This window comes from Anomaloglossus baeobatrachus, chromosome 2 (assembly GCF_048569485.1).
Source record: "Anomaloglossus baeobatrachus isolate aAnoBae1 chromosome 2, aAnoBae1.hap1, whole genome shotgun sequence".
Lineage (NCBI taxonomy): Eukaryota > Metazoa > Chordata > Amphibia > Anura > Aromobatidae > Anomaloglossus > Anomaloglossus baeobatrachus.
This window is the reverse complement of record NC_134354.1, coordinates 125,890,217-125,907,359: the sequence shown is the minus strand read 5'-3', so window position 1 is coordinate 125,907,359 and position 17,143 is coordinate 125,890,217. Positions and strand designations below refer to the sequence as shown.

At 47.5% G+C, this 17,143-nt stretch overlaps 1 protein-coding gene across 3 annotated transcripts in view; it reads right to left on the bottom strand.

Moving 5' to 3' along the window:
• The window catches only part of LRWD1 (leucine rich repeats and WD repeat domain containing 1), a 101,049-nt gene that overhangs the window by 45,149 nt on the left and 38,757 nt on the right, over nucleotides 1-17,143 (bottom strand). For all 3 annotated transcript variants that reach the window (XM_075335310.1, XM_075335312.1, XM_075335311.1), the window contains exons 7-10: nucleotides 13,220-13,588; nucleotides 12,990-13,116; nucleotides 11,310-11,395; nucleotides 9,514-9,721 (exon numbers count right to left, since the gene is read on the bottom strand). In XM_075335310.1, the coding sequence (XP_075191425.1) occupies nucleotides 9,514-9,721; nucleotides 11,310-11,395; nucleotides 12,990-13,116; nucleotides 13,220-13,588 (790 nt within the window). The remainder of the gene's footprint in view (nucleotides 1-9,513; nucleotides 9,722-11,309; nucleotides 11,396-12,989; nucleotides 13,117-13,219; nucleotides 13,589-17,143) is intronic.

Here is a 17,143-nt window from a genome sequence, read left to right as displayed (position 1 = left end):
TTTAAGCGGCGAGGCCGACAAGCAGGCACCATCGGCGCGGTTCTCAGGCAAAAGCTAGAGAATCCGCCGGAAAAGTTAAAACAATCACATACAGCATACTCTCCCCTTACAATAAAGAACCGGGACCCCCAACATAAACGTCTCAGGTACTTAGCTGCTGAGACGCAGGGCCATGTCCCTGGGGATGAGTGCTCCGGTCCAACAGAATCCTCAAGGGGCTGTGGATGGAGACCGGACTCCTGCCAGGCATGGAGACCGTGCTGGCTCCCACTTCAAGCCAGAGCCCAGAAGGGATGGTGAAGGAGCGCGGCATGTAAGGCTGCAGCCTTGTAAATCAACCTTAACAACACCGCCGACACAGTGGGGTGAGAAGGGACATGCCGGGAGTCCAGACATGGACCCGCTTTTCTTCAAACTCTTTCCAAAAGTCAAACAAATCAGATGAGAATGCATGTGTGGATGTATGCCTCCTGACACAAAGCGATAAACTGGCTAGGACTGGCTACCAGGGGGTGTATAAGCTCAGAGGGAGGAGCTACACTTTTAAGTGTAATACTTTGTGTGTCCTCCGGAGGCAGAAGCTAAACACCCATGGTATGGGTCTCCCAAAGGAACGATAAAGAAAAATACTTTTTCTAAAGATCTCTTTATGTATGCTACTGGGACGGTTAGGCAGGGATTAGAAATATGCACCCAGAACTGCTCGTGGTTCTGGATGCGCATTGGACCTCACAGGTTCACTTTAATGTGGAGTGGTGGCAAGAGAACAACTAAATTTTCCGCAACTATGTTCTTTTAAGCCAACTTTTTTGGACCCAGTGAAGTTTTCAATCCTGGCTATCCCAGTCACACAAAAAGCAAGCATACTTTATGTATGCGCCTTGCTGCCCAAACATCAACGAACTTTCAGATCAACACATATGGACCATCCTTGATCCTCGTAGTTAACATTCTTGAGAATAAAATCTGATTTCTCATAGCTTTTCTTCAAGTGCACAGCACTGCGGAATATGTTGGCGCTATAGAAATAAAACTTTATTATAAATAATAATAATAATGAAGGGAATTTTGTTTACTTACCGTAAATTCCTTTTCTTCTAGCTCCAATTGGGAGACCCAGACAATTGGGTGTATAGCTACTGCCTCCGGAGGCCACACAAAGTATTACACTTAAAAGTGTAAAGCCCCTCCCCTTCTGCCTATACACCCCCCGTGGGATCACGGGCTCCTCAGTTTTAGTGCAAAAGCAAGAAGGAGGAAAGCCAATAACTGGTTTAAGAACAATTCAATCCGAAGAAACCTCGGAGAACCGAAACCATTCAACATGAACAACATGTGAACCCGAAAAAGCAAAAATCCCTAAGAAAAACAGGGCGGGTGCTGGGTCTCCCAATTGGAGCTAGAAGAAAAGGAATTTACGGTAAGTAAACAAAATTCCCTTCTTTGTCGCTCCTAATTGGGAGACCCAGACAATTGGGACGTCCAAAAGCAGTCCCTGGGTGGGTAACATAACCCCTCGTGATAGGACCGTAAAACAGCCCTTTCCTACAGGTGGGCAACCGCCGCCTGAAGGACTTGTCTACCTAGGCTGGCGTCCGCCGAAGCGTAGGTATGCACCTGATAATGCTTGGTAAAAGTGTGCAGACTCGACCAGGTAGCCGCCTGGCACACCTGCTGAGCCGTAGCCTGGTGCCGTAATGCCCAGGACGCACCCACGGCTCTGGTAGAATGGGCCTTCAGCCCCGAGGGAACCGTAAGCCCAGCAGAACGGTAGGCTTCAAGAATTGGTTCCTTGATCCACCGAGCCAGGGTGGATTTGGAAGCTTGCGACCCTTTACGCTGACCAGCGACAAGGACAAAGAGTGCATCCGAGCGACGCAGGGGCGCCGTGCGGGAAATGTAGATTCTGAGTGCTCTCACCAGATCCAACAAATGCAAATCCTTTTCACATTGATGAACTGGATGAGGACACAAAGAAGGCAAGGAGATATCCTGATTTAGATGAAAGGGGGATACCACCTTAGGGAGAAACTCCGGAATCGGGCGCAGAACCACCTTGTCCTGGTGAATCACCAGGAAGGGAGATTTGCATGATAGCGCTGCTAGCTCGGACACTCTCCGAAGAGACGTGACCGCAACTAGAAAAGCGACTTTCTGTGAAAGGCGAGAAAGGGAAACATCCCTCATAGGCTCGAAAGGCGGCTTCTGGAGAGCAATTAGAACCCTGTTCAGATCCCAGGGCTCTAACGGCCGCTTGTAAGGAGGGACGATATGACAAACCCCTTGCAGGAACGTGCGTACCTGAGGAAGTCGTGCTAGGCGCTTCTGAAAAAATACAGATAGCGCTGAGACTTGTCCCTTGATGGAGCTGAGCGACAAACCTTTTTCCAAACCGGATTGCAGGAAGGAAAGAAAAGTAGGCAATGCAAAAGGCCAGGGAGAAACTCCCTGAGCAGAGCACCAAGATAAGAATATCTTCCACGTCCTGTGGTATATCTTGGCGGAGGTTGGTTTTCTAGCCTGTCTCATGGTGGCAATGACCTCCTGAGAAAATCCTGAAGACGCTAGGATCCAGGACTCAATGGCCACACAGTCAGGTTCAGGGCCGCAGAATTCCGATGGAAAAACGGCCCTTGAGACAGCAAGTCTGGTCGGTCTGGTAGTGCCCACGGTTGGCCCACCGCGAGGTGCCACAGATCCGGGTACCACGACCTCCTTGGCCAGTCTGGAGCGACGAGAATGGCGCGATGGCAGTCGGACCTGATCTTGCGCAGCACTCTGGGCAACAGTGCCAGAGGTGGGAACACATAAGGAAGCCGGAACTGCGACCAATCTTGAACTAAGGCGTCCGCCGCCAGAGCTCGGTGATCGTGAGACCGTGCCATGAAAACCGGGACCTTGTTGTTGTGCCGAGACGCCATTAGGTCGACGTCCGGCATCCCCCAGCGGCGACAGATCTCCTGAAACACGTCCGGGTGAAGAGACCATTCCCCTGCGTCCATACCCTGGCGACTGAGGAAGTTGCTTCCCAGTTGTCCACGCCTGGGATGTGAACTGCGGATATGGTGGATGCCGTGTCTTCCACCCACGTCAGAATCCGCCGGACTTCCTGGAAGGCTTGCCGACTGCGTGTTCCTCCTTGGTGGTTGATGTATGCCACCGCTGTGGAGTTGTCCGACTGAATTCGGATCTGCTTGCCTTCCAGCCACTGCTGGAAGGCTTGTAGGGCAAGATACACTGCTCTGATTTCCAGAACATTGATCTGAAGGGTGGACTCTTGCTGAGTCCACGTACCTTGAGCCCTGTGATGGAGAAAAACTGCTCCCCACCCCGATAGACTCGCGTCTGTCGTGACCACCGCCCAGGAAGGGGGTAGGAAGGACTTTCCTTTTGACAATGAGGTGGGAAGAAGCCACCACCGAAGGGATTCCTTGGCCGCCTGAGAAAGGGAGACGTTCCTGTCGAGGGACTTCGACTTCCCGTCCCATTGGCGGAGAATGTCCCATTGTAGTGGACGCAGATGAAACTGCGCGAAAGGGACTGCCTCCATTGCTGCTACCATCTTCCCTAGGAAGTGCATGAGGCGTCTCAAGGGGTGTGACTGACCTTGAAGGAGAGATTGCACCCCTGTCTGTAGTGAACGCTGTTTGACCAGCGGAAGCTTCACTATCGCTTAGAGAGTATGAAACTCCATGCCAAGATATGTTAGCGATTGGGTCGGGGTTAGATTTGACTTGGAAAAGTTGATGATCCACCCGAAACTCTGGAGAGTCTCCAGCGCAACGTTCAGGCTGTGTTGGCATGCCTCTTGAGAGGGCGCCTTGACAAGCAGATAGTCTAAGTAAGGGATCACAGAGTGTCCCTGAGAGTGCAGGACTGCAACTACTGCTGCCATGACCTTGGTGAAGACCCGTGGGGCTGTCGCCAGACCGAAAGGCAGGGCTACGAACTGAAGGTGTTCGTCTCCTATAACGAAGCGTAGAAAACGCTGATGCTCTGGAGCAATCGGTACGTGGAGATAAGCATCCTTGATGTCTATTGATGCTAGGAAATCTCCTTGAGACATTGCGGCGATGACGGAGCGGAGGGATTCCATCCGGAACCGTCTGGTTTTCACGTGCTTGTTGAGAAGTTTTAGGTCCAGAACGGGACGGAAGGACCCGTCCTTTTTTGGTACCACAAACAAATTGGAGTAAAAACCGTGACCTTGCTGCTGAAGAGGAACAGGGATCACCACTCCTTCTGCCTTTAGAGTGCACACCGCCTGCAGAAGAGCATCGGCTCGGTCGGGAGGCGGAGACGTTCTGAAGAATCGAGTTGGAGGACGAGAACTGAACTCTATCCTGTACCCGTGTGACAGAATGTCTCTCACCCAACGGTCTTGGACCTGTGGCAGCCAAATGACGCCAAAGCGGGAGAGCCTGCCACCGACCGAGGATGCGGAGAGAGGAGGCCGAAAGTCATGAGGAAGCCGCCTTGGTAGCGGGTCTTCCGGCTGTCTTTTTTGGGCGTGACTGAGCCCGCCAAGAATCTGAGCTCCTCTGATCCTTTTGAGTCCTCTTGGACGAGGAGAATTGGGACCTGCCCGAGCCTCGAAAGGACCGAAACCCCGACTGTCCCCTCCTCTGTTGGGGTTTGTTTTGTCTGGGCTGAGGTAAGGATGAATCCTTACCCTTGGACTGTTTAATGATTTCATCCAAACGCTCACCAAACAGTCGGTCACCAGAAAATGGCAAACTGGTTAAGCACTTTTTGGAAGCAGAATCTGCCTTCCATTCCCTTAACCACAAGGCTCTGCGTAAAACTACGGAGTTGGCGGACGCCACTGCCGTACGGCTCGTAGAGTCCAGAACAGTATTAATCGCGTAAGACGCAAATGCAGACATTTGAGAGGTTAAGGATGCCACCTGCGGAACAGATGTACGTGTGACCGTGTCAATCTGTGTAAGACCAGCTGAAATAGCTTGGAGTGCCCATACGGCTGCGAATGCAGGAGCAAACGACGCGCCGATAGCTTCATAGATGGATTTCAACCAGAGCTCCATCTGTCTGTCAGTGGCATCTTTAAGTGCAGCCCCATCCTCCACTGCAACTATGGATCTAGCCGCAAGCCTGGAGATTGGAGGATCCACCTTGGGACACTGTGTCCAGCCTTTGACCACGTCAGGGGGAAAGGGATAACGTGTATCCTTAAGCCGTTTGGAGAAACGCTTATCTGGATAAGCGTGGTGTTTCTGGACTGACTCTCTAAAGTCAGAGTGATCCAGAAAAGTACTTAATTTACGCTTGGGATACCTGAAATGGAATTTCTCCTGCTGAGAAGCTGACTCCTCCACCGGAGGAGCTGGGGGAGAAATATCCAACATTCTATTGATGGACGCTATAAGATCATTGACTATGGCGTCACCATCAGGAGTATCCAAATTGAGAGCGGTCTCAGGATCAGAATCCTGATCAGCTACCTCCGCCTCATCACACAGAGAGTCCTCCTGCTGTGACCCTGACCAGTGTGATGAAGTAGAGGGCCGCTCATAGCGAGCTCGCTTAGGCTGTCTGGGACTGTCGTCCGTGTCAGAGCCGTCACCCTGGGATGCATGGGACATCCCCGGAGCCCGGAGCTGTTCCAATTGTGGGGGACCAGGGGGCAGTGATTCAACCGTGCCCATGGTCTGAGTTACTGGTCTAGACTGCAAAGTTTCTAGAATTTTAGTCATAGTCACAGACAATCTATCAGCAAAAACTGCAAACTCTGTCCCCGTCACCTGGACAGTATTCACAGGTGGTTCTCCCTGGGTCACCTCTAGCAGAGGCCCCGGCCGAGCAAGTGCCACAGGAGCCGAGCACTGCACACAATGGGGGTCAGTGGAACCTGCCGGTAGAGTAGCCTCACATGCGGTACAAGCAGCATAGAAAGCCTGTGCCTTGGCACCCTTGCTTTTTGCGGACGACATGCTGTTGTCTCCTCTGAGCAATCTAGGAGGGTATATAGCCAAGAATCACCAGCGACCGTTGTACACTTGTACACTTCGGCACTAGTGGGGTCAGCACCGTAGGTGCCGCTTACCGCCCGCTCAAAAGCGGGTGTGTGGTCGCCAGAATCCCGTGCCTGGGTCTCCCAGAACGTGTCTCCCTTCTCCAGCTCAGACTGCACACAGGAATGGCTGCCGGCGTTCTGTGAAGAGGGGCGGACCGTGGGCGTGCCTCAGACAAAGTGCGGGAAACTGGCGTCCCACTGTGCTCAGTGTGAGGGCTGGAGTATGTAAAGTAGACTCCAGCCCTCGGCGCTGACGTTCTGTACAGCGTCCCGCCCTTCCCCTGACTGGCAGGCCTGGGGGCGGGAACGAAACGAAACTAGGCCGCAAAAGCCGGGGACTCGAGTAATAAGCGCGGCCGTCAAATATGCACGGCCAGCGCGGAAGTCCCCGGCGCACCACAAGTCCCAGCCGCGCCGCAGTGTAAAACTGCCAGCAGCGGCCGGCGCGGCAGTTCGCAATACATTAACTCCCTCAGCAAGCTGTAGGCAGTGTGGCACAAGCGCGCAGCGCTGTTGTCCCCGGCGCACTAACACACCCAGCCATGCTGTAGTGTGTCTGCGCGCGGTCTGTACGGGGACACAGAGTACCTTGACGTAGCAGGGCCCTGTCCCTGACGATACTCAGCTCCATATCCAGCAGATTCCCCAGGGGCTGTGGATGGAGCACGGCCTCAGTGCCTGGAGACCGGTAAAATCCCACTTCACCCAGAGCCCTAAGGGGGATGGGGAAGGATGCAGCATGTGGGCTCCAGCCTCCGTACCCGCAATGGGCACCTCAACCTTAACAAACACCGCCGACAAAAGTGGGGTGAGAAGGGAGCATGCTGGGGACCCTAGTATGGGTCCTCTTTTCTTCTATCCGATATAGTCAGCAGCTGCTGCTGACTAAACAGTGGAGCTATGCGTGGATGTCTGACCTCCTTCGCACAAAGCTTGAAAACTGAGGAGCCCGTGATCCCACGGGGGGTGTATAGGCAGAAGGGGAGGGGCTTTACACTTTTAAGTGTAATACTTTGTGTGGCCTCCGGAGGCAGTAGCTATACACCCAATTGTCTGGGTCTCCCAATTAGGAGCGACAAAGAAAATAATAATAATAATAATAATAATAATAATAATAATAAAGTGCACCAAATGCCCTATAGGCACTGAAGCATAATTTGCTCACATTGTACGCAATGTTAAATTTTTCCATCAGCCCACAATATACTACAGCACAGTCTTGAGAAAAATATGGAATGAATTTTTTTTGGAATCCAATGGAATTCTACTTTTTTTTCGAAGCCTATGGAGTGAGTTATTGTGGGGTAAAAAAAAAAAAAAAAAAAAAAAAAAGTATGTGATGGAAATTTTTTTATATATTTATTGAGTTTCAGTGATCGAAAGTATAGAAAAATCCCCTCTTACTTTTAAAAACAATTTTACGCTTGCAGATCTATGTTCTCAAAAGATCTTGTTGCCTAGTGAATGATAACGCAAGCGCTGCTGCCTAGGACATTGCTTTACTAAATGATAAAGAGATTTCCTTGCCACTTCACAGTCCATTACCATCGCCAGAAGTATCGTATCAGAAATAATAACATTATCAGAGTCATCTAAGGTCCATGACGGTGATACTCTGCTCTGATCGGTGTGAGATCAGTCCGTGTAGAGCAGAGACCAGAGTGCTAGTCATAGAAACTGAAGTGCTAATAAAGTAACACTATGTCCCCCGGCAGTAACGTGCATGTTTCTTCCGTTAGCGGATAAGAAGCATGTGTGGTGCAGGGGTGTCAACGAGAAGACGTGCCATTCACAAGATGGTGGCAAACTTCTACTGAAAAAAATGATTTAGATACCCAAGCTTTTTAGATACATACTGAAAGCTGTGAAAATCATATCTAAAACAATTAAAGCACACACCACTTGAGAAAAGCTCACTGCTAAAGGGAACCTGTCAGCTGAGTGTTTGGGCAGCATGTATCAGCCACTGACTGTATGATCAGAGCCACATATGTTTAACTGACACGCTGTCGAGTTTTAGAGAAAAACATTTTTAAAGGATTTGACCACTACTTTTACATCGGTCCGACAACCTGCCGACAGCTGTTTTCAGTCCAGCGGTGGCAGCAGGCAGCCAGAAATGCTCAGTTCCGATGCTGCTCCATCTTCTGATAGTGGCCGCGGCAGAGTACTGCACATCTACCTGCTATTGATTAGAATGGGAGGCACATGTGCAGTACCCGGCTGCAGCCACTATCAGAAGACTGAGCAGCTCCGGAACTGAGCATTTCCGGCTGCCTCCTGCCGCCACCAGGACCGAGAACAGCTGATCAGCGGCGATGCAGGGTGTCAGACCCTGGCTGATCAGGCATTTGTTAAAGAATTTATGTCTGGAACACCAATGGTGTGAACATGGTGCAAGACTCGAAAAACATAACTATACAATAGGATAAAGAGATGCACACAAGTCACAATGTGTATGGGAATGATGAAAATCAAAACTGCTATGGGAATACTAGACTGAAAAATACAATGGACTATCTGAGAAAGTGGAAAAGCATGAAAAATGGAATATTCGTAACTGCTATGAATAATAGGAATATAAGAGATGTTTAGCCATTGTATTGATCAATGCATCATTCCCATACACATTGTGACTTGTGTGCAACTCTTTATCCTATTGTATAGTTATGTTTTTTGAGTCTTGCACCATGTTCACAACATTGGTGTTCCAAACATACATTCTTTAGTTAGTATGCACTTTTTGTCTGAGAACCCTGCCCCACCCACAGCCATTTGTTTCACTTCACATATATAGCTTGGTCCTTTGCTTCCCATACAGAGCAAGTTTTTTAACTGCAGGTGTGGTTACATATAGGCTAGGGACCCCAAAAATAGAGATTACCTTGGCGTTGGTTTCGGGGCTCTTTTGCATTGATCAATACAATGGCTAAACATCTCTTATAGTCCTATTATTCATAGCAGTTATGCATATTCCATTTTTCATGTTTTTTCACTTTTTCAGATAGTTCATTGTATTTTTCAGTTTAGTATTCCAATAGCAGTTTTGCTTTTCATCATTCCCATACACATTGTGACTTGTGTGCAACTCTTTATCCTATTGAGCAGACATTTGTGACCTATCCTAAGGATAGGCCATCAATGTAAAAGTTGTGGACAACCTTTTTAATAGCTTCTGGGCACAAGCCATGCTATTGGTAAGGCGTACAGGTGAGGCCCGGCGGCTTCTCTCTGACCACTGACAGTGACTGACACGTCAAAGCCTATATGCACATATAAGCAGAGACTTGTCAAGTCACTGTCAGCGGGCAGGGAGAAACTGCCGAGGCCTTACCAGTACGGCTTACCAATAGCGTAGCTTGGTCCCTAGAAGCTAAAAGTATGTTTTTCTCTCAAACGCCACAGCATACATCAACTGACAGGTTCCCTTTTAAAGTCAACATGTCCAACTCCCCAACCACAATTGACTGCATACTTACTGAATAGAAAGGTGTCCTGTGTTGGGCTGAAACACAAGGTGGAGATGGCCTTTTTATGAGCTTTTATCTCGCCATAGCATAATCCGACTTTAGGCTCCATTAGTTTTACAACACCAAATCTTCCACCGGCTGCAAGAATGTTAATTTTTCTTTTCTGTCCTTCTTTGCAGATCATTGTTAGAGTCGTCCATGCCAGAGTGAAGAACTCCTACATTATATAGAGAAAGTAAAGATACTGGTATACTAAACTAATATTTTAACCCCTTCACCCTCTGAGCCTCTTTTCAACTTCCTGACCAGGCCAAATTTTACAATTCTTATTTTTTTTCTTGTTAGAAAATTATGAGGGTAAAAACCTTTATCAGAAATGTGTCATTTTCCAACAAAAATTTACAAAATCTATTTTTTGGGGGACTGAGGGGCCTGTGACAAAAAAAAAAAAAAATACCCAAGAGTGGCACCAGTTTAAAAACTGAACCCCTCAAGATGCTCAAATCCACATCCAAAAGTGTAATAATCCTTTAAATGCTTCACAGGGCTTAAAGCAATGCGATAGGAAAAAAAATTTAAAAAAATTACTTTTCCCCCACAAAAAAACGTTGCTGTAACAATTTGTTTTCAGTTTCACAAGGCTAACATTAGAAAATGGAACATACACTTTGCAAGAAACTGCATACAGACCTTTGATTGCAACTGCTATTTACTATTGGGGGGCAGGAGGGCATGACCAGAAGTCAAGCTCGACGATCAGAAGGAAACGAGCTCTGGGCTCAATAAGCTAATCCCCTAATAATCAAACAGAATCCAGATCCAGCCACCCTCCAAGATTGCCTGTCCCTTCTCTGCGCTGCCTCCCAGACCCCACTGAGGCAGTTTTTAAACCAGGTGGCTCCAGAGTCGTTACGGCCTACCCGAGGGACTGAAGTTGCAGCTTGCCCTGCCACTGCACACCAGGCCTAGTTACAGTGACAATCCTCTCCTTCACTTGTGAGGCAACCCCTTTGTGCTGTTGATGGCGTATGGTAAATATCAAGTGAGGAGGGCCTCGATGTGGGGCGGGGATATCTCTCGCGGTCTGATCTTCCGACTGTACACAGGCCAGCGCGTCTCATATATACACAGATTCAGTCAGGTCCTCCCTCCTCCGTAGTGTGACTGATCTGGTGGAGAATTCCTGTTGGGGCAGTCAGAAGGGAGCGTTTTCTAACATCTGTTAGGCCATGGTCTGCTCCTCTTCAGCTGTATGCAGCCCACAGTGACCTGGTGGTTATTTTTGTCTTATAAGGGTAGGTTTTTCATTAAAGCCTTCTAGGCTCTGAGAAGTGGAAACCCCTTGATCCCTTTTGGTACTCCGTATTACCCCTTATATACATTGAGTGCAACCAAGCACAGTTCAGCATTGCAAGAGTTAAAGGGTATATCAATGAATTTAACAAAAAAAAATATTAATTTGCTCGATCACCAACAGGCAGGTAGTTGTTACCTATCTGGCTGGTAGCAACTAACTGCTGTGCCCAATGCCGCTCCTGCCAGTGATACAATGGCTCTGTCAACAGAGCGGGGGCTTTTTATGCTCTGTAGACAGCGTGGGACAGCAGACGTCATGCTGATCGACAACCGACTGTCCGGTGCCTAACTGGCAGAGACAGCTGTCAATCAGGATGACGTTGATAGTCCCGCTCTGTCATAGGTCATCGGTTGTGACCGAACAGGATGTGTCCAAAATATACTGCTGAATTCAATTTTGTTGTAATGGAGTTGTTAGAAGAAGAAAAAAAAAAAAAAACGACACCTACCTCCCCAGGCACTTTATACTTTTTCAGGACTTTCCCAGTCTCACAATCAATTACACAAACCGATGCCCCACCAGATGTGGCAATAACTAAAAAAGAAAGCATTATTCAGAATATCTTATATAGCAGAGTGGAGATCAACAATACTGGCAGTATATCAAATGTGTTTTCCCAGAATCACAATGTACTAGCTCTCCATGGAATAACGCTGGACCACCCAATAAGCATGGGAATAGGGAGGATTCCGTATTCCCAGGTGGATGGAGCTGTGGTCGAATATTCAAAGTCTATGAGTACTAGTGATATACCCCAATATATAATTTTTAAAATCTTTTACTTTCTGACTTTAGATTTTTGTGCAATACTAAGAAAATCCTGAAAAGAAGATCTGCTGGTGGCTCTTAAGGAGTTGGAGGAACACCGATATACAGTCTCCAGTGAGGCGGATACAGAAACCTTTCTTCAGGTTATTACCCGCTTTAAAATCAGGCTATATATGATCAGTATAAGAGGCAGTGTAACATAGTAACATCGTTTGTAAGGCGGAAGGAAGACATTATGTCCATCTAGTTCAGCCTATTTTTAGTGCAGCTGTTCTGCAGTGTTGATCCAGGGGGAAGGTAAAAACCCACAGCGTAGGAGCCAATTTTCTTCATAGGGAAAATATTCTTTCCCGACTCCTAAGCTGGGTCAACTATCTACCTGTAATATGTTATTCATAACCTTCTATACTGTTGCTTTCAAGAAAAGCATCCATTCCTCTCTTAAATTCATTCAGTGAGTTGGCCATCACCAATTCCCCAGGAAGAAAGTTCCAGAGCCTCACTGCTCTTACCGTGAAGAACCCTCTTCTATGCTGATGTAGGAATTTTCTTTCCTTAAATCAAAGAGAATGCCCCCTTGTTCTTGTCACAGTCCTTGGTACAAACAGATCATGGGAGAGATCTCTATATGGCCCTCTGATATATTTGTACATATTTATTAGGTCTCCCCTAAGTCTTCTCTTTTCTAGAATAAATACACCTAATTTTGATAACCTTTCTGGGTATTGTAATGCACCCACTCCACTTATTATTTTAGTTGCCCGCCTCTGAACCCTTTCAAGTTCAGTGATCTTTTGTTTCTACAAAATAGCGATATGACATGGCTAAACAAGAATAGCATAAACTAACACTGAACATTCTGATCTGCTATTTTTAGGAGTTGTTGTTCTTGAGTTACCTTTTTTCCCAATAATAAAGACTTATGCTTTGACCAAAAATTGCATGAATGTAATGATCGGTCCCTTTGTGGAAAATAGGTGTTTGGGTATTTGGGTTATTAGATTGTATAATCATTTTTTCAAGTATGCTCAGAAGCGGAAAAAGGGTCATGGCAGGTGAAAAGATTACGTGGTCCCAACTCACCTACTCCCCCTCCCTGCATTAGGATCTCTGCACAGGCCATAAAGCTTGCTTTATAATTGTTAGGAGTCATCACTCCTGCGGTATAGCACCCCTGAGGCATAACTCCAAACTGCTGATCACCGACTAAAGCAAAAGCTCAAAAAGGATTCCACCAACCCACAATCCGGTATAGAAAATTAAAATTGATGAATGAAAAAAAAACCAAAAAAACCAAAGTGGTTTGATATCAGCTTTTATGTTAATAAGAAATGAAGATCCGGGTGATACATTTTCTCACCTTTGCTTGAAGAAGAATCCAGATTAGGTTCAAAGGCACAAGACCATAACTGAGTGCGGAAATCATCACGCTCATTATCTTTACTGTGAGACTGAAGAAAATGGAGGGGCTCCAAATTAAATTGTTTCTAAAGTAAAAGAAAAAAAAAAAATAAAATAATGTCACCTACCAAATTTCATTTCAGGGGAAAAGCAAGAACTTTCTAAATTTAATATAAAATTCATACTCACGTTCTTGCTCGTGTTCTTTTCTTTCCCACTAGTCACTGTTCGGTCCACTGTTTGTTTGGATGGGGTGCTCCTTACAGACAATTTTGTAGGTGTCAACATTGTACCCATGACTGAAGTCGATTTGCATGGGCCTTCTTGTGATTTGCTTGACCTCTTTGGTGACAATACAATTGTAAGCACTTCACTCGACCTAAGTCTTTTAGTCGGAGATGCCACCTCACAATCAGCCCCAGCACTGGACCCGAGTCTCTTGGATTGAGATGTTGCTCCACAATTAGTTTCTGTATTTGACCTGAGCCTCTTAGATGGAGATCGGACATCAGAATCGCTTTCTCCTTGTGTTTGTTTCTTGCTAGGGGTTACCGGAGCCTAAAGAACAGTAAGAGCAAATTGTGGCTTATAACGCTGAGATATGGCTACAAATTTGGATATGACAACCAAATATTATATATATTATGCAATAATTTATTGATTTTCTTAAATCAATCAACGAGGACGATCATAATTACTTATACCTAATGATAGGTTGGTCCTGGTATCTGGTCTGCATCCCCTCACCCCGATACGTGTTTCACCCAAAGCGTCCTCATGGGAGCAACCTTTCATGTATATGACCTCCTTTCTTTTGTTATGTTTGGCTGCATGTGATTTTTTTCTGCTGTCTAAATCAAACCATCACATTAGTTGTATAAATAACATTTAAATAAAACGGATGGTAGTGTGATGCAGGGTCACTAGGTAAACATGTATATATGAAGTCAAAAGAAAGTTAACAGTGTGTGTGTGTGTGTGTGTATGTATATAATGCCTCCAAGGTGTCAAAGTATGGGAGTCTCACAAAGGGAGAAATAAGGCAGTGTACACAAATGAGCAGATATGCAAAAGCAAATAACCACACATAACCATTATAATATGTTAATACACCTGTAACTAATGCAGGAGACTAATTACCGAACTCCCCCGGAAGAAGGCGCTGAGTCGAAACGCGCTTTGATGTTTGTGGCACCCTCTTCTTGGTACAGGTACTTATTATATTGGATATGGTTCATGTGCAATCTTTTATTTTTTACTAGATTGGATGTCCTGTATGTAATATCCATGACATTACTACCTAGCATTATAACTGCATATGTGTACTTTCCATTACTATTAATTTACTATTTCATTGAGACTTCTGTAGCACAGTGATGTGGTCCCACCTAGTAGCCTAATTACACAAAAAAAAACTTTAAATAATCTATACAATAAATTAATAATTTGGACATATTAAGGTCTTCATTGCACTTTTGTATGTATATTTAAGCAAAACCTGGTGGCAGATTCCTTTTAAGCAAACAAAATGCTTGCAATAAACTTACTCAAATGACATTTACTTTATTTTACACTTATTTTTTTTTGTTATTTATAAAGGGAATTTTGTTTACTTACCGTAAATTCCTTTTCTTCTAGCTCCTATTGGGAGACCCAGACAATTGGGTGTATAGCTTCTGCCTCTGGAGGCCACACAAAGTATTACACTTTAAAAAGTGTAACCCCTCCCCTCTGCCTATACACCCTCCCGTGGACCACGGGCTCCTCAGTTTTGGTGCAAAAGCAGGAAGGAGAAAACTTATAAATTGGTCTAGGGTAAATTCAATCCGAAGGATGTTCGGAGAACTGAAGACCATGAACCATAAGAACAATTCAACATGAACAACATGTGTACACAAAAGAACAACTAGCCCAAAGGGCACAGGGGCGGGTGCTGGGTCTCCCAATAGGAGCTAGAAGAAAAGGAATTTACGGTAAGTAAACAAAATTCCCTTTTTCTTTGTCGCTCCATTGGGAGACCCAGACAATTGGGACGTCCAAGAGCAGTCCCTGGGTGGGTAAAAGAATACCTCAATCGAAAGAGCCGAAAAACGGCCCCCTCTTACAGGTGGGCAACCGCCGCCTGAAGGACTCGCCTACCTAGACTGGCGTCAGCCGACGCATAGGTATGCACTTGATAGTGCTTCGTGAAAGTGTGCAGACTAGACCACGTAGCTGCCTGACACACCTGCTGAGCCGTCGCCCGGTGCCGCAAAGCCCAGGACGCACCTACAGCTCTGGTAGAATGGGCTTTCAACCCTGAAGGAAGTGGAAGCCCAGAAGAACGGTAGGCCTCGAGAATCGGTTCCTTGATCCACCGAGCCAAGGTTGACTTGGAGGCCTGAGAGCCCTTACGCTGGCCAGCGACAAGGACAAAGAGCGCATCTGAACGGCGCAGGGGCGCCGTGCGAGACACGTAGAACCGGAGTGCTCTCACTAGATCCAAAGAGTGCAAATCCTTTTCACACTGGTGAATTGGATTAGGGCAAAAGGAAGGCAAGGAGATATCCTGATTTAGATGAAAAGGGGATACCACCTTAGGGAGAAATTCCGGGACCGGACGGAGAACCACCTTATCCTGGTGAAAAACCAGGAAGGGAGCTTTGCATGACAGCGCTGCAAGCTCAGACACTCTCCGAAGAGACGTGACGCCACTAGGAAGGCCACCTTCTGCGAAAGACGGGAGAGAGAGACATCCCACAGTGGCTCAAAAGGCGGCTTTTGAAGAGCCGTCAGGACCCTGTTAAGGTCCCAAGGTTCCAACGGACGTTTGTAAGGTGGGACTATGTGGCAGACCCCCTGCAGGAACGTGCGGACCTGCGGAAGCCTGGCTAGACGCTTTTGAAAAAACACGGAGAGCGCTGACACTTGGCCCTTGATAGAGCCGAGGGACAAACCCTTGTCCACTCCAGATTGAAGGAATGAAAGGAATGTGGGTAAGGCAAACGGCCATGGAGTAAAACCGTTAGCAGTGCACCAGGACAGGAAGATTTGCCAAGACCTATAATAGATCTTGGCGGACGTTGGCTTCCTGGCCTGTCTCATGGTGGCAATGACATCCTGAGATAACCCTGAAGACGCTAGGAGCCAGGACTCAATGGCCACACAGTCAGGTTGAGGGCCACAGAATTCAGATGGAAAAAACGGACCTTGTGACAGCAAGTCTGGGCGGTCTGGAAGTGCCCACTGTTGACCCACCGTGAGATGCCACAGATCCGGATACCACGACCGCCTCGGCCAGTCTGGAGTGACGAGAATGGCGCGACGGCAGTCGGACCTGATCTTGCGTAGTACTCTGGGCAGCATTGCCAGAGGGGGAAACACATACGGCAGTCGGAACTGCGACCAATCCTGCACTAACGCGTCCGCCGCCAGAGCTCTGTGATCCTGAGACCGTGCCATGAAGGCCGGGACCTTGTTGTTGTGCCGTGACGCCATGAGATCGACGTCCGGCGTTCCCCAGCGGCGACAGATCTCCCGAAACACGTCTGGGTGAAGAGACCATTCCCCCGCGTCCATGCCCTGACGACTGAGAAAATCTGCTTCCCAGTTTTCTACGCCCGGGATGTGAACTGTGGAGATGGTGGAGCCTGTGTCTTCCACCCACTGCAGAATCCGCCGGACTTCCTGGAAGGCCAGACGACTGCGAGTGCCGCCTTGGTGATTGATGTAGGCGACGGCAGTGGCGTTGTCCGACTGGATTCGGATCTGCCTGCCCTCCAGCCACCGATGGAAAGCCAATAGGGCTAGATATACTGCCCTTATCTCCAGAATATTGATCTGAAGGGACGATTCTATCGGAGTCCAGGTTCCTTGAGCCCTGTGGTGGAGAAAAACCGCTCCCCAACCTGACAGACTCGCGTCCGTGGTAACCACAGCCCAGGTTGGGGGTAGGAATGATCTTCCTCCCGACAGAGATGTGGGTAGGAGCCACCACTGAAGTGATGTTTTGGTCGCGAGGGAAAGAGAGACGTTCTTGTCGAGGGAAGCCGCACTCTTGTCCCATTTGCGGAGAATATCCCATTGGAGTGGCCGTAGATGAAATTGTGCAAACGGCACTGCCTCCATAGCTGC